At 43.0% G+C, this 17,210-nt stretch overlaps 3 protein-coding genes across 3 annotated transcripts in view; all 3 read right to left on the reverse strand.

Annotated features, from left to right (window-relative positions):
• The window catches only part of HOXA3 (homeobox A3), a 51,337-nt gene extending 44,501 nt beyond the window's left edge, over positions 1 to 6,836 (reverse strand). Inside the window, exon 1 of the mRNA XM_087712804.1 lies at positions 6,721 to 6,836. The gene's annotated coding sequence lies outside the window, so the exon portion shown is untranslated. The remainder of the gene's footprint in view (positions 1 to 6,720) is intronic.
• On the reverse strand, positions 62 to 2,811 carry HOXA6 (homeobox A6). The gene is made up of 2 exons (XM_014067839.2): positions 2,079 to 2,811; positions 62 to 682 (listed from the first exon to the last, which is right to left on the reverse strand). The coding sequence occupies exons 1-2, from the start codon at positions 2,536 to 2,538 to the stop codon at positions 423 to 425; spliced, it is 720 nt and encodes a 239-aa protein (XP_013923314.1). The 5' UTR covers positions 2,539 to 2,811; the 3' UTR covers positions 62 to 422.
• A 1,285-nt stretch (positions 6,837 to 8,121) lies between the features above and the next one.
• On the reverse strand, positions 8,122 to 11,646 carry HOXA7 (homeobox A7). The gene is made up of 2 exons (XM_014067600.2): positions 11,104 to 11,646; positions 8,122 to 9,951 (listed from the first exon to the last, which is right to left on the reverse strand). Exons 1-2 carry the CDS (start codon positions 11,480 to 11,482, stop codon positions 9,653 to 9,655), a joined length of 678 nt encoding a protein of 225 aa, XP_013923075.1. The 5' UTR covers positions 11,483 to 11,646; the 3' UTR covers positions 8,122 to 9,652.
• Positions 11,647 to 17,210: the final 5,564 nt, after the last annotated feature.

The following is a 17,210-nucleotide window of genomic DNA, read 5'->3' on the forward strand; positions in this document are numbered from 1 at the left end:
AATCCCTCTCTGGATCCAGGTCTGACCCTTTTTAATGCGGAGAAGCTGGACCATCAATTGGTAGTTTTATATAAATACCTTTTTATTTTTAAAAAAAAGAAAATAAAGGCATTACTCATGTCAAAAGCATTTAAGCACCTAAATCTACAGAGTGGAAATCTGACTATTACCTTTTCTACTGTCAATAATGCTACTGATACAGAAATTTACAGTTTACTGAAAACATATATAGATAGATGCATAAATATGTATTTTAATTAAGCCTTTGGAAATATCTGCAAAACAACAACAACAAAAGAATAATAAACCAATGAATTTGTAGGGCTGTGTGTGTGTGTGTGTGTGTGTTTGTGTGTGAACTGGGAGGCATGATGATGAAGGAAAAAGCTACTAATAGATGGTTTATTCTCTTAAGCATAATTTTACTCCCCTGATTTTTCCTCTGTTTCTTCTTCGCCAGGCTGGGTGGAATTGATCAATTTGCTTTCCTTTTTCCATTTCATCCGCCTGTTTTGAAACCAGATTTTAATCTGTCGTTCAGTAAGGCAAAGAGCGTTTGCAATCTCAATCCGACGCCTTCTGGTTAAATATCTGTTATAATGGAATTCTTTTTCTAACTCTAGCGTTTGGAACCTGGTGTAGGTTTGCCTGCCCCGTCTCCCATGCGTTCCATACACTGTACCTAGGGAAGCAAACATATATAACCGCGAATAAGCAGGCGGCCCGCCTTTCGGTTAACAAAGAAATCGGGGGAAATCCTTGGAGCTATACTCCTTGTTTACTCATGCTTTCTAACTTAAGAAACAAGCTCATGTTCTGGTGCTCACAGGATCAGGTATTTCAAAGTTATCTTTTAGTTTTTAATTTTATTTAAATTTTGGGATAGGGGGGTGAACAGAATCATTCCTTTTTAATAACAGGAAGGGAGATTATTTTCAATGTGGCCATTCCTATGAATAGGCCCTGGTATAATAGGAGAGTTGCTTTTATGTTATGTTTTATGTCCTGACTTACAAGAGGATTTTGAAGGTGTAATCAAATTGGAACATTTTTCAGTCACACTGATTTCCAAAGGAAGGAATTAGCAATCCTCCTTGTTAATTTTTTCCCATTTTAAACACATGAAATTTAAAGATCCTTGTCTTATCTTAACATTCTCCTGTTAAGTTCAGTCAACTGACACCAGCACCTAAACAGATTTATTTGCAAGCCCCAATAAATTTAATAAAATCTATTTTGAAGCAAGTGTTTTTTTAAAGAACGTAGAATAAAAATAGAATATAGAGGTAAATTAAATTACAGTATACTGCTTTAATGAGAATGCTTTAATGAGAATAGACTGAAACTCTCCAAAAGCTTTTGATTTTAATGCTTCACTGTTAAAATATCCTTAGATTTTCTAATTCCTCTGGTAGAAGAACAAAGAATGGCGTTCTGATGCATTGAAACGGGTGGGGGGGGGTTGGCCATTGATCAAGTTTTCTTTCTTCCCACCCCCTCCATCCCATTAGATGATTTGTGTGTGCGCGTAGATATTACTAGGAACGTGCATTCAATAGCTCATTCTTACACACTAATGAGTGGGTGAAGGGAGGGGGAAGAGAACTCTCACAAATATATGGAGCAGTCAGAACTCTTCCCTTGTATCACTCTTTGGCTCTAATAGAAAGAGAAGCTTCTCTGGTAATGATGATGAAGATGATGGTGAGCAGTTTAGCAACAGCAGCCATCCAGTTCTTAAGAAAATATTGATTTCTGAAGAGTGTTAGTAGTTATTTCCTTAAGATTTGCTTCTAGTATGTGACACTGCAATGGCAGGCTTCATGTGCTAACTCAGCCTTCAAAAGGCATTCCTTGTCAAGGTAGTCCTCCACCTGTCAGGTTGAAGGAGAACTTGAGAAAGAGTCTCAAGTAATCCCTGGGCTTTGAACCTTCTCTACCCGTCCTGGACTGAAGTCTGAAGATGGCCCATCTGAAAAAGACCTTTCTTCCCAAGAAAGAAAGAGAGAATGGAAGCTCCCCTTCACGATCACCTCTGCAGCCCACCTCCCTATTTATGGTTACCTTTTATGACTTACCAGCACACGAATTCATCCTTTGCATCCAAGGGTAAACAGGGCTGATGTACTTCCGGTCGCTGTTTTCCTCGTTTAGGATTTTGGCTGCCCCGTTTTCGGGCTTGTACTGCTGGTCAGAGGCAAAGCAGGGCAAGTAGTCCCCGGGGTTGCTGGCCCTTGGTTTGCCATTGCCGGAGGGCGAGGAGGCACCGCCCAGGTCCTTGTCCGAGTAGAAGCAAGAGGCTCCATAATCATAGGCTGCCCGGTTGCAGGCGATGACCGTATTGGGGCTGGACTGTTGGAAGAAGCTAGGGGAGGAGTAGGGCTTCTCTTGCAGGCTGCCGGTCCCATAAGAAGCTGGGAAGTGCCTTAGAGCCTCGTAGCCAGCCGTGGGGTGATAGAGGGGGATCTGCCCCAGGAAGGACTCTTGTCCATTCGACAAGCTTCCCGGGAAAGCGGGATTCACGAAATAGGAACTCATGGACGCTCCCCAGATCCCAGACCTTGATTTGTTGTGTATTAGTACATCTGGCTATAACTATTAGTAGTCATGCGAGTGGTTTGTTTCTGGATGGCCGAGCGCCAAAAGCGACAGCAGCAAATCGCACCAGCTGACGGCACGGCGACCAATGAGCGAGCAGCGGACGGCCTTCTCCCCTGGGATCCGCCGCTACCGAGCCAGCAAAGTTCCAAACAACCTCCTCCCCCCAGGCTCACACACACATACACACACACACCTCCGCCGTCGCCGAGCCTAGCAGATGGCAACTGGCCACCAGGCGCTCTCCTCGGTGCCAACACGGAGAACAGGGGTGAGGGGAGGAATTGCCCTCGGATAAACTCCCCCCCCCGTGGAGGAAATGGGGTATCCCCCCCCCCAAATGAATGAATGACGCCAGGGAGAGACTCCCAGCGACGGGTACCTGACTGCTTACAGCAAAGAGGCACCCCCCGAAAACCTGTCTTGCAAAAACCGTAGTCTATCCAGGAGAAGCTCCCCCCTCCCGGTTTATTCACCCTCTTGCCAAGAGCTTACGGTCTCTGTCCCAGCTCAGCCGCTGGGACGAAAGCAAAGGAGCCGCGTGGTGTAGAGACGGTGTCTAAGAAACGCTTAACTTGACAACCGCCTCCAAAAGAGGGAGAATCTGTCTGTTTAGAAACAAACTGACGAACAAGAGATTCGGCCTCAGTGAACCGTCTTCCCTCATGCCCGAGTCAAAAACGATAAAACGAGGGTGCCCAAAGTATGTGGGAATATTTTCCAACAGAACGTAAATGGGCAACTGAAATCCAACCAAGTTGCGTGATTTCCCCTCCCTATTTCTAATGAAAGGTATGTATACGTGTGTGGGAGAGCGTGCATGCATCGACATCCTCGAGAATGGCTTAAAAAAACAACAACCCCAAAAATCCCTTCTGTTCAAGGTGATCCAGACAATATAATTCAGTTAATTTAATCCTCAAGTCTGAAGCGAACAGGAAACGGTGATTCTCCCGACACAATTGTTGTTGTTGCTGCTCTTTATTTGTTGTCAGTGGGGGCATTCAAAGGAAACCCCTCTGAGGATGTTAGCTGCTGCTTTGAAGAGAGGAAATTATTCCAATAAAAATTTCCCCCTGTTGTTAGTCTTTTAACTCCCTAAATGATATCTTTGTAACTTCAGTCTGTTGTTATAATGAATCTCACAGGAAGGTGGGAGCAATTAAGTCACCCCATCTTGAGACAGAAGACCAATAAAACCAAATTGAAAGAAAGAAAGAAAGAAAGAAAGAAAGTCAGCCGATACACACTTTTGAAATCTGCAAATTTAACAGTTATTTCAAAATACAATGGGAAAATAATTAGGCCTGAAGTATTAAGGGACTAAGAATTCTGGAAAGAAAGGAGGACTTTTATAAGGAGGCTGTCAATTTTTGAAATTGTTTATGTTGAATCATCTCGGTCTTATCTCCTAGCAAATATGAATAAGATTAAAGCCAAGTATCTACCTATGTCAATTATTTCTTTCCTTTCTCAGGTGTTCTATTTACTAAACGGCTATTTTGTTGGCTTGAAAACCTAAGGTCTTTGGCCAGTTTGGCTATTTTATTTTTACATTTCCTGTCTTCATTTAGGGTATCTCTAAAACAGCAGTAAGTTAAAATAGCTGCTGTCACCATCATCATCCCCCTTTTAGTGGCCAGTTTTCTTTTGGTCCTTAACCTTTGGAGTTTCAGGAACCCTTCCAACAATGGCTCTCCACCCCACCCCACTCACCGTCGCTAAATCAAGATCTATAAATGTAATTTTTTTGAGGTGTTGGAGAAAATAGTCCCCAAAATGGAGAATAGTCATTACTGTATCAAAAATGAATTCTTTTAAAATATTTTACAATACGAGACAGTGAGAGAAAGAAATGAGAGACACAGACACAGAGAATGCTGGCATACATATACACATACATACAGTAATCATTGACATGCACAGAACCAAATATTTCTATAAACAGAAACATATTTGTTAAATTGTAAATTTATCTACATTTAGATTGACATATTGCTTCTATTGATTGGTTCATTTCCATCATTTCTGTTCAATTGCCAACTTGTACAACTTTACAAAAATATAAATAGCTGGGAAAAACTGTAATTATTTGTAAATTTAATGCAATAAACAGGGAATTCCTGAACTGTTACATCCACATCAAGCATAATTTTATAAAGAAGGGATAACATCTGAACCAATTACTGAACAACTACTAGAGCAAATTACAGAAGGGAAAAAATGGCCATTGTCCAGGAAATGAAACTGTACTAGGAGTACACTTCCCCCCTTCCATCTAGACATTTGGAGACACACATCTGTTAAACAGAAGTTTTGCCAAAGTCTGCACCTTCCCAGAGGAATCCAGACACATTCTCTGAGATATTTTCTTAATGAAAAAGCAAGGTAAATAACTTGGCAGGGCCCTTGAAAAACACCCAGCAAAGCAGGTCAGACTTTAGAACTCTTTCAAATAACAACCTCAATTGATTTAAAACGTGTGACTACCATTTTAACAATGAGGGCCTCCCACTACCACGCTCCCCCCTCCTTTCATTCAACCCAAGCCATAAGTCAAACAAAGTTGGAACGTAGGTGGTGGGGGGAAAGGGCGGCAGCTCTGTTTAAGTTTAAAAACTCCTTTTCTGTGACGATGCACTGACGAATTCTTATGTTCACAGAGCTAACGGAGAAGCAAGATTTAACCAACAAATCTAATCCAAACAGATCTCTCCGTCCGAGCCATTGTTTAGGCGGGAAGTATAGTAGCAACCCTCGGGATTAAGTCAGCGACTCTAGGTCGCCCAGCTAGAATTAGCGCAATCGTATTTTTTTTCAGGGGTTGTTCGGCCTTTCCCTGCGTACATTTAAAATACAAAAATCGTCTGGGAAAGAAGAACAACATCTCCGCGTGTGGATATGCTCCACCAACGATAAGCAACCTATTCAGTCGTGATTTATTCGTCGGCTCTCTTTTAATTATTTATTTATGTACCTGGTAGCTGCCCCCGACTCTCTCGGTGCCTAGTACCTTTAAGGGCCACAGAGTGGCAGTACTGAGTAAAGTTCTCTCGCCGATAAATAATCCCACATTCACTGCAGCTGCAGTCAAGCAGATACTGCAATATAATATACACGTAATTCTTTTATCAGTTCGGAAAATGGGTTGGAAGGGGGTTGAAAACCTTATTTTTGTAATATTTAAGAAAATCTCTAACCATCCTCTACGGAGGACATAAATAGACAAAAACAGACACATTTCAGTCGTACAATCAGAAATCCCCCCCCAAAAAAAACAACAAATAGAAACCATCTCGATTTGGGTGAACCATGCACAATTGCCTCTATGAAAATATTGCACAAAGTATCACATCTTACCAGCTATTACAGTTAAGATAATTTATCCTTTTTTTTCCAATAAACAATGACCGAAAATATTCCTTGAAGCATTTAATCCCGCTCACCACCCCAGCACTAATGACAAATAGAAGTCAAGACAAAACAACAACAACAACAACAACAACAAAATAAATGTTCGTGTTCTTAAAACGCTGTCATATGTTCCTGCCTCTCAGTCATGCAAGTTAGCAACACCATAAATATTGCGTTCAGGTCTTGCCTATAAAGGCATCACCGGAATTAATCGCCATCTAAAATCCCAAACATGTGAGGACCCGCCTCCGTCCACCAATTTATTTCCATTCATCGCAGACAAGTCAAAATAAATACAACCTCTTAATAGCTTCCACCGCAAATTAAATATTTGCAACAACCAAAGAAGCCCTCATAGATTAGACACAACCTTTTTTGGGGGGGGGGTTCGGGTCCAAATCCAAAACCTTTCTACGAATGAAGCCGTTCAGCGGAGGTTTCTGGAAACCCACCATGCTTTCCAAAGGCAGCCTTTTAACCCAGCCAATGGAACAGTAACAGTGTAAGGATGACACTTGGAGCCCGGCGCTGATTTGTATGCGCTAGGCAAACTCCCGGAAGCTCCGGGTTGCATTGGTTCATTCTCACTCTGTGTGAATGAGGCAAATCGACCTTCTCTCCAGGCTAAGAGAGGTTCAGGCAGCGCGCAAGGCTGCTTCGTGTAACTAACTGGGTCTGCTTGCTCACGCTCTCCTCTGCGTTTCTCACCTTGTAGGTCCTGGTTGCCAGGAGCCTCTGCCACTTTGACAGCTGCCGCTTTGCACGCCGTGGAGACGAATGGCCTTCCTTTTGGTGCCAGAAGAAGCAGGAAATTAGCCAGGTTGCGAGTTGAAAATCTGCCACCCAGCAGCTTTGAATCCAAGACGCCACACCTTCCGGCTAAGGAGCTGGAAAATGCCATTCCGGACCTGCGTTCGAAGCGACCGCCTGTACCCAGTCTCCATCTACTCGACTCCCTTTTGACTTACAAAGGGCATAAGAAAACCCGGGTGGGTGGTTGAAAGGGGTGGTGGGGGTGGGGTTGGGCTGAAAAGGCAGGGAGATCCGAAGCAGGACAGAGCAGAGCAAAAGAATGCAGCTCTATTCTTGCCAGGGAAATTATAAAAAAGTTCATGTTCACGATTACCACCCACATGACCGCCCACAACCAATGGAGAACCCGAATCACTCGTAAAGTTGTATTGCAAAGTTGTAAATTTTCATAAACAACAACGGATTTATGGCCTTTTCCTCATCACTAAGAAAGAGGCAGGACTTAGAAAGGCGCCATTTTACCAGAGAGACGGTCCTAGATTTTTAAAGGACCCACCATTTGGACAATCCCCCCCTCCACTTTTTGCATTGAAATTATGCTAAATACATTTAGAGGCGAATAAAGTATCAGGCGTTGGCCCTCTTTCCACATACGATTTTTTATTCTTTTCCTCCTTCCTTATAATTTATATCTGAAAGCATCCGCTTTATTTCAGGGTTGTTTTTTTTTAAAATAATGGGGTGGATAACGGACTGAAAGAACAAAAATAAAGACAATATCTCAGAAATATTTGAAGATGCACCACGGAAGGCAAGCCATGTTTCTGTTACTTCTGTCTTCTCCCCCTATATTTAGCATATTCAGATCTCTAACCTGAGAATATACATTTTGACAATTGTATCCTATGCAAAATGCGGATTTATATTTAGGCAGAGAAAGTGCATACCAGCCCCACATTGGAATTAAGGTTATGTGATGAAGCTGGAACGAAGATATAATCCTAACTCAACTGAAGTCAAATTCATGGAGCCAGTTGAGATGTGAAAGGAGAAAACGGGATCTATTTATCACTCTTGATTCCAATGGAAGAAGCTGCATATGAAATCTGTCAGGATTATGCCCACAGAACCAAGCAACTTTTTACTTCTGTAACATTCTCCCACCTTGGTGAATCATTTTGCAAATGAATTTGTGCTGCTATTTTCTTCCAGGTAATGAAGGTAGTGAGGGCACCATTCTTATTTCTTCAAGATATTTACTTGCTCATATGCCTTATATTTCATTGTATGAATGCTGAACTGTAGGGCATATGCACCCATATATTCTTTGCATGAAAAAACACACCTTGCAATGCATTGTCATCAAGCATTTTTATTTCTGTGTAACATTAAACACTTGGGTGATACACAAAAGCAAACTTCAAAGATAATTCATACACACACACACACACACACACACACACTTCCCTGCCCCTTCTAATTTTAACATGAAATACCTCAAGGTTCACAGTGTACAGAGCAGAAAAAAACACATTTGTAACATACAAGTTATGAATAAAGATTAGCCAAAACTTTAATGGTGGAATTTATTTATACAGAAGTTTTTTTTTAATGTAATCATGCTACAAAGTTACCCAATTTAGTACAGGTTTTCCAGTTTATGATGGAGTTCAAGACAGAAGAAACAGGCAACGTTTCCAATGCACTGAAATGTAGGAAAGTTGCAGCCTTTTGTACTGAACAAGTACAGAGTGAGGGAAGAAATTGGTGAAAGAGCATGTAATGGTTGTTTAAATTCACTTAACTTCTTTTTTAAAATTGCATAAAGCACAATTAATGGACAAATTTCAAACAAAACACTGAATCAGCTTTCAGGAGCACAATATGAAAGGAAAGATGCAGATTTTACAATGGATACAATCAGAATTTATCTCATAATATTCGGGCTAGCGAAGACTTGAGAAGAAAGCTAATATTGCAGCATATTTGACTTAATTTAATAACAGCCTTGCAATAAATATATTATGTCTTAAAAACTCTAAATTATATTCATCAGTACTCCGCACCAAATCTTTGACCCACGCAAGGCAGGCCTCACAGTTTCTGCTTGACAATATCCGATCCCACCAACACTGTTCTTACCCCTTTCTCATTTATACAATACAATTTTAGTGGTAGGTAGGCGGAGTTATGAAATAGGTAGTTTTCAAAATAGGTAGTACGAACCATTGCAGTTGAGTGTAGTGGTTTATTATTATTTTAAAGGATTTCTTCCCCCACCCAACCCCTCCCCAGTTATTTAAACAAATAAGCAGAAAGTCCAACCACTTGGAAGTATATAGAACTTTAGTGAAAAATTAGGTAGTCTGAAATTAAGCCTAGTGCACTTTTCCCTTTCAGATTTTTGGGATCTGTGCAGTCAGGTAGTTTATTTGGAAGCTAACTTAGTTGGGGCTCTTGCGCGCTCTCTCTCGCTCTCTCGCTCTCTCTTTCTCCCCCCCTTTCGTGTGCAAAGAACGGGTAATTGTTGGGTTCATTTTCTTTTCACAAATATCAATAAAAATAATAACTATGTTATTTATCACTTGTTAAGATAAATGGTGAGCAGCTTGGATGCGCAAAGCCAATCTAGCCCACATCCTGCATAGGACAGAGGATAAAGACAGGGGATGTCTAGAGGTAATGGAAGAGATCTACCCTGCTTGTCCTCTCCCCAGATTCTCTTAAGAGTGGAAATGGCCATTAAAAAAAACATGGGTAGTTTTATGTTTATTTTGTTTTTAACAAAAAGAAAGAAAGAAAGCTTCAGGAGAGCGTTTACAGCTGTCACGTGCAAACAGCATTTGAGAAGAAGCTCCAGCGAGACTTCTCCTCCTCCCGCTGGCATTTATTCTGCGTCTTCCTCCTCCTCCTCCTCTTCCTCCTCCACCTTTTCCACCGAGGTAGTGGCGGGTGCCGCCTCATTGGCAGCGGCCGCGCCTCCAACGGCGTCCTCTTTATGCTCCTTCTTCCATTTCATGCGGCGGTTCTGAAACCAGATTTTGATCTGCCTCTCGGTCAAGCACAGGGCGTGAGCGATCTCTATCCTCCGCCGGCGGGTCAGGTAGCGGTTGAAGTGGAATTCTTTCTCCAGCTCCAGCGTTTGGTAACGGGTGTAAGTCTGACGCCCTCTCTTTCGATCTGGACCTAAAGGAAGGGGGAGAGAGGGGAGAGGGGGCGGAAACCATATAAGTTAAGGCAGGAAAGGAGGACAATCCACCTGAATAAAACCCAGAATTTACAAGCAAGTCGGAAGATAAATGGAATCAGTCATCCCCAGGCTCCATTTTTTTCAGATACAATACTGGGCCGCCCCAAAGGCCATTGAGCCACGCGGGGTTAGGCAGATCTTCGTGAAAGTATCCCCTTAGTGAACATCTACTTGAAAAGAAACACAGTAAATAGTTCTCCTCTTAGTTAGGATCTGACACTTCTAAAATAACTCCGCTGTGCTCCTTGCGGCTGCCTTTCTGACTGAAGTCACCTTCATGAAAAGTCTGGAAGTTAGTTTCTACAGTTTTTAATCCTTAACCTCAAAGAAAAATCCGACACAGGCAAAATGGTTTAGCAAGACTCTGGCGAATATTATGCACTGCCAGGGAGTCCAAGTCTTACTCTATCAATATCATTTAAAATATTGCCTTCGTCTCCCCCCTTGCCCTCGTCTAGGGGAGGTCTGCGAGGTTTAGCTGCACGAAGACCTTCTCTCCCACCCACCCCCACGCCTGCCCATCTATAACAGGTCCATATTTTTCTGACAAGAAAATTCGAGAACAGTAGGGGGAAAAAATCACATATTTTAATCCAGTGCATGCAGGTGGCTTCTCAGTCGTTGTTGTCTCTTCCACCTCTGCCCGCCACCCCCATTCCCATCCGAGATTCCCCTTCTCTTCCGCTGCGGGCAGAGAAAGGCGCCCCATCGCCAGGCGTGCTCTCCGGACCCATCCGCCACCTTCGCCTGTTTTCCCTGTGGTGCAGCCCGGAGTTCAGCCCGACTCTCCAGTCCCATCGTGAAGAGGAGTTAGATAAATTTACGAGGCTCGAACTCATTAATTGGGCAATAAAAAGTTTTATGAGGTTCATTTACATACAATGCCACAGGCTTTTGCGCAATGGCGCCTCTGCTCTAATTAAAAGCGAAGAGGCAGGCGCACTTTTGGCGAGAAAGTTTGCATGCGCCGCCTTGGCTCGCCTGCCTGAGGTCGCGTAACATTCGCCCGCAGGTCGAGCTGTCCCATTTTATGTTTTTGAACAAGGCTTTTGGTCTTCCCCCGCCCGCTCCCCCCGCCTTCCCCATACCTGAAGACCTCATCCATGGGTATATCCGGAAATTACTCTCAGCCTGGCTGTGCAGGTTGCTTTCCTCCGCTTTCTCACAGCTGGATTTGGTTAAGTCATTGCAGAGGACGGGAATGTTCTGATCAAAAGAGGAACAATGCAGGTTGTAGGTATCAGAGCCCAGGCTGTATCCGGAAGAAAACGGGGTTTGATATATGGCACTGTTCACATTGTACAAAGCAGGCATGGAGGAGGTGAATGCGCTAGCGCCTGGTCCATAGCCGCTTCTCTGGGAGTTGGTAGCAAAGGAGCAAGACGTAGGCTCCGCATTTTGGAAGAGAGAAGCAGCCCCCGTCGTATATTTGCTAAAAAGAGCGTTCACATAATACGAAGAACTCATAATTTTGACCGGTGATTTGTTGTCCGGTAGGCTTCGGTGTCGGTTTTACGAGGTAGCGTGATATATGATAACATTACACCCCCAGATTTACACCAAACCCCATTTTCTTTTGGACCAAGCTGCCTCCACCACGTGACCAGTCATATGACCCCGTCCGCCAATCTGCTCCTGCATCACAGGTGGTAGAGATCAGGGAAGCGCACCAGGTCCCGCAATGGAAGCGAAGAGCATCACAGCCGCGCCTGGCGAATGACCGAAAGCAGCCGGCGCGTTCTTTCCCCCCAGGCGGGATGCCACATGGCCGGCGGTCCGCGAAAGGAGCCGGGGAGGTGCCAAGGAACGGGGCCGGCTGTGACTGTGGCGAGGCAACTCGAGCCCGGCGTTTGGAGAACGAAGGCCGGCCGTCTTCGCTTTCGCCCACCCTTCTCTTTCCCTTCTGCCAAGGGGGCTATAGGGGCGGCGGAATCCTCGCCCGTTTTCTTTAAATCTCCCCCTCCGGCCCCGAGACAGAATCCTCTTTTCCGCTTGAATGAAACTACGGGCTGGATTTCGGATCCCTCTCTGTGCCGTTGGCAAGCCTTTTGCCTATTCCATTCCGGAAGAAGAGCGCAGTTGGATCCACGCAACTACTCTTCTCATTAATATACCGTAGTCTCTTTCCCCCACCCCCCCTCCAACCTGCGCAGACACGGGCTTTCTTTCTCACTCCCGGCTGGTGGGGTTGTGAGCATTGACACAAGCGCAACGCCACCACTGTGTTCCTGTTCTTTTCTTGTTTTTTTTTTTAAAGGAAATAGCATCCCACGTACGGTGGTCATTGAATCTCTCTGTGCGCGCGCGTCATATTGGTGGGTTTGTGAGATTCTGTCAAAATGGTTGCCCTTTCCATAGTGATAGCAGATTTCTTTGAAATACTGCCATTCTCTATGGCAAAACACCCACCCACACACACCACTCTCCATTTCTCTTCCAAAAGGGCGGTGGGTTTGGGACTGGTCCCAGCTTGTTTGCAAGCTTTTTCAAAAAGGCCTGGTAAATATCTTCCAAGGCCTTTCATGTTTCTGATTTTGCACGCTACTCCAGTTAAGGCTGCATCAGAAGACTCGTTGTGGGGAATTACGACACACAGAAGCCCTTTATTAGACGACCCGCTTCTCCCAATAGCACCGCCCCGATTTTTTTTTTTAAAAAACGTATTTGGAGTGACAAATAAAATAAACGAGCTTTCATAACCTTTGGGAAGGGAAATCTCGAATAAGGCATGAGGGTGTTGAAATGTATCCTTTTTAAAAGCCCTGCTTCTGCCCACCACCTCCGCCGCCCAACATCTTCAGGAAACCCAAACCTTTGGACACCTTCTATGCTTGGGCAAAGGCAGTTCCCCCCCTGCCCACAGATGACAACAGGATTCTTTATTTTTTAAGAATCTGGGTGCCCCCTCACCCCCACAGGCACACACAGGCACACAAGCAGCCGGGAGAAAGAAGGTGGCTCTTCTCCTGTTTCCTTCCCCAACCCCCTTGGTCATAAAATGAATTTCCTCCCTTCCATGGAGACGTTTGCACAGAGGCATCTTTTACTGCCCTGGTCTATTGCACATCATAAACTGGAAGAAAGACAATAGAATTGTCCCGGAAACTCTCCCCTCAAATTATGGAACTGCCGATCCTATGTCTACTAAGAGCCTCTCACGCTCTAGAAATGACACTGGTGATATTTCTCACGGAGCTTTGGGAGGGTACCACCACCACCCCAGCCAGTCCAGTAAAAAGACCCATAAAGGCCATCGCACAATAGAGCTGCGGAATGAAATGGGGATTCTAATAGTGTAATCATATGGACTGAGTATGAGGTCCTTTGCCCCTCCAGCCTTTCGCTTTTTAGGGGAAGAGAATCCGAAGCTGCTCTGCTTGGGCTCTTTTAGGCCCCACAGTTTTGACCCCACTCTTAAAACGGCTGTCAAAACCAAAGGAAGGCCAAGGGAGGGCCCCCTGCCTACCCTTCCCATTCGCTTTCCTGGGAAAAAAAAATCTTTTTTGAATCCAGCTAGCAACCTACGCAAGCCAATGGAGGAAGGAAGAAAGCAAAGCGAACCTGCAAAGGCAATCGAGATCAAAGAAGCAGGCGGTCACTTCAACATTGAACTAATAAATGCCTCCTCCCCGGGAACAATCCACAAGATGGACGGTGGGGAGCAAACAGAAGCAACATTGGAGGCGCGGCTCCTGACCAGGCAAACCATGGCTTCGCAGATCCTCATACTGGTTTAGGAACGTCCAAGCTATTTTCTCATACCGGCCAGGGATAGACTTAAAAATAAAAAATTACCCTCAAAAAATGTTTTTTAGAGCCTGGAAGAGTTCGAAATTTTTTCACAAGAATTGTGTAGTAAGTGGACACACAGGCTCACGGCGCACCCTGAGAAAGGGACAGTTTTCTGACAAGGCGAATGACTAATTCTCTCTATACCAATTTCTCTCCCCCCCCCATAAGATCTAAAGCACGTTGAAAATGAAGCTACCCATTAGCCATAATAGTATGGTTGTAACCCCCTCCCCCCCTTTCTCAATCTCTCTATTTCCATTTTAAGTCTTGTTCTGGCTCTGGCGTCCGATTGCGGAATTTTTCTCCAGTTCAAAGAGCAGATCCTCCTATATGCTGCATTCTCTGCTTAGAAGGGCGCGCGCGCACGCTCAGACACCCTAAAACGACCCTAATTTTTTAAAAATAGTATATTATTTATTGCATTTGATTTATGCATGTGATATTCAATGAAACCCCTACACCCACTATATTTTCTTCTATATCTAACGAGCCCCATGCCCTTCAAAAATACTGTCCTATACGAAGAAGACGTAAATTGCTTTGTTATATGTTCTGATCAATCTTTGCTAAAGCGAAAGTGTGCCGCTTCAAAATATTTCCCAATTGCTAACTCTCTAAGCCTGCTTTCTGCATTAGGGAGCAAAATTGTTACTGATTCAGTGCGATTACAGCTTTGATTTTTACTATTTGGCATATATGAGCTTCGCTTTCCTTAATTAGCCTTGTCTGCTTAATTAAAAGTTTGTATGGGTTACTTAATTTCCGTTTTGCATTTTACTACAGGTGAAGTGTGGTCGGATAACATCACCAGGTTATATTAAAGGTATTATCTTCTCAATAAGGATTACATACTTAACTGTGATAGGTCATAATCCGTTCATATAAATTTTATTTTCCATTAAGACTATTTATTAAATATAGATGTTGCATTCCCTCCATAGGCTTTCAATATTTTTAGTGTCAGGTATAATTGGCTGTTTTCCTTATGTGGATTCTTATTATAGCATTAAACCAGAGTGCTTTCCCTGCTTGGATCTTGAGTCTTCCTTCGCTGGTTTTATGTGGCTCGGTAGTGATGGATTTCTATGTGTTCTTGTGGGTGTGAAGAAGATGTACATTTTCAACCTTTTCCTCAAAATATCACATTTTTCTTTCATTTTGATCCGATGCATTTATGTTTCTTTTATTCCGGAAACCTATTACAGATAAACATGAATTCCAGGCATTTAATTTTCAGAAGCCAGAATGTGCTCTCTGTTCAGCTGAAATGAGAATAAATGCAGTCCTCCAAAGCAGAAGCTAAAAAGAGGTATTAATTTTTTAACAGGAAAAAAAAAACTGAAAATATAAGAAACAAAAAAAAAAGGTCCCAGAATAAAAAGTTACACTTTCTACAGCCGGTGGTATGTCAGCTTGTGAGCATTTGCATAACATAATTAAATCGGATCCCACGGAGTCAAAATTGTTTAGGACAGAACAAAGCCCTTAATTGAAGAAAATACATCTGCTGGAAAATTCAGTAGCTGGTAAATAATTTTCAAATTAAAAATTAGTCGCTTTATCCTAGCAGTTCAGCTAGGTTTGTGCAGCTTTGGGGGGGGGGGGTTTGCTGGTAAAAAAAAGCTCACAATTTCAAGGACAGCCTGCCCTCCAAAGCAAGGCAGAGTCACGTTTGGGGAATGTAAATGAGGCAGAGGAAAGATACCCTTGTGTTAAGAAAGAAGAATATCCACACTATAGAGAACTGCCTAAAATCCCTATTAAAAGGGGAGCTTGTTTGATTGTGTTATTTTTTTGCAAGGGGAAAAATAATAATGATCTGTCTATTTGTTCCATTTGGAAGCATGGCCTTTAATTAGGGTTGCTTCTACCAATGATACAAGCTTTTAATCATCAACGGAGGCTTTCCTGGGATTTGGATCTTTGCAGCTGTAATATTCCTTTTATGCTTTCAGTAAAGATGGTGCAGCCTGCTTATGTTTCAATTCTACATACCTTTTGGGGTGCGCCATTAAATGCCCCGTTAGAAAATGCTGATAGAATACAATGGCACACAATCACACCACCATAAGACCATCTTGGGCATATTTACTAGAGAGTAAACCACACATTATTCAGTAAGGCTTACTTCATAGAGCAGCTTGCTGCCTGGGTGGGATTGAGGAAATATAAATGATTGTAACCCTGTGAATATATTTGCTTGCATGATTTATATTTGCATACAGATATTATTGTGCATATCAATTTGTGCATATCACAGCCAGTTAAATCATGGATTGGTTCTTAACACAAATGTGTTTGTATTTTATTATAGGTTTAACAGTTGAAAATGTAATTTCCCCAAAGATGATACATACTTACATATATCCAAAGAGATGGAATCCAGTTCAGCCTCTTTATTGAGCTGAAATGAGCCATTTTATCTTGAAACATGTGTTTGTATAGATGTTTCTGTATGTGTATTCACCTATAGATATGTGGATGCATACACGCACACATACACACACACATCACATATTACTGATGTCTGATGGCACAACAAACAAAATCTGATCTTTGGTACATTTTTAAAATAATAATAAAGCCTAATGTTTCGGATGGCTGAAATTAAGATTTACAATAAATGACATACTGATGAACAACTGGATTCAGTTTTAATCAAAAATGGCTTAAATTCCCCACTGTTATCTGAGAATCTGGTTTTGGCGTGAATAAATCTGCATCCAACCCAGCATTGCTGCATTCCTTTCTAAGCGTTCAGATATTCATAAGGATAAATAGGCAACGAACACTTTCTGTCCTTTGTTAAAATCCAATCAGCAGTTTCTAACCCCGCATATACAGGATGCTGCTTCCAGAATATAGTCGACATTTTAGAATCTTCCTTTGGCGTTCAAAAACACCACTCTCCTTTTTCATGGAACAACACTGCCATCTGCTGTTTAGTCTTGGTCGGTGCAAATGATCCAAAAGGTTCAGGATCCTTACTAAAGCGTGAAAAACCGAGGTGCTCCCTACACTGCAAACGTTTTAAATAATCTGCCTCGCGGTGCCTTGTTGACTATTGTAGGAGAAGATCCCGGCGGCAAATTCATTATAGATAAACGTCCACCGCTCAAGCCTACATTCCAGAGGAAGGGAACTCATAAAGGCAGGCTATTTCCGCAGTCCGACTTTATCTGAAAGAGCCAGACAAAACAAATGAAAGGACTTTTGTAGAAAAACTAATTGCGGCTGGACAGTTGTAAACTCATTAAGTGCCGAATTCCAGACAGTTTGCAGACCCGCCGTTTATTAGGCTCTCCAGAGCTGGTGCTTTGAAGTCCTCCCCCCAGTCCACAACAACAGAGGACGTCCCAGATCCCAAATTCTCGAGACAGACAGCAATTCCAGCTTCCTCGGC

This window comes from Thamnophis sirtalis, unplaced genomic scaffold (genome assembly GCF_051295495.1).
Source record: "Thamnophis sirtalis isolate CommonGarterSnake01/CBP01778 unplaced genomic scaffold, rThaSir2_p1.2 scaffold_4, whole genome shotgun sequence".
Lineage (NCBI taxonomy): Eukaryota > Metazoa > Chordata > Lepidosauria > Squamata > Natricidae > Thamnophis > Thamnophis sirtalis.

Bases quoted from the DNA above. Each gene is read 5' to 3' on its own strand.
- HOXA7 (XM_014067600.2), bottom strand. From the start codon at position 11,482: ATGAGTTCTTCGTATTATGTGAACGCTCTTTTTAGCAAATATACGACG. The intron at 9,952-11,103 runs GTATGGGGAAGG...CCCTTCCTTTAG, and splicing joins CCCATGGATGAGGTCTTCAG to GTCCAGATCGAAAGAGAGGG.
- HOXA6 (XM_014067839.2), bottom strand. From the start codon at position 2,538: ATGAGTTCCTATTTCGTGAATCCCGCTTTCCCGGGAAGCTTGTCGAAT. The intron at 683-2,078 runs GTAAGTCATAAA...TTGCTTCCCTAG, and splicing joins AAGGATGAATTCGTGTGCTG to GTACAGTGTATGGAACGCAT.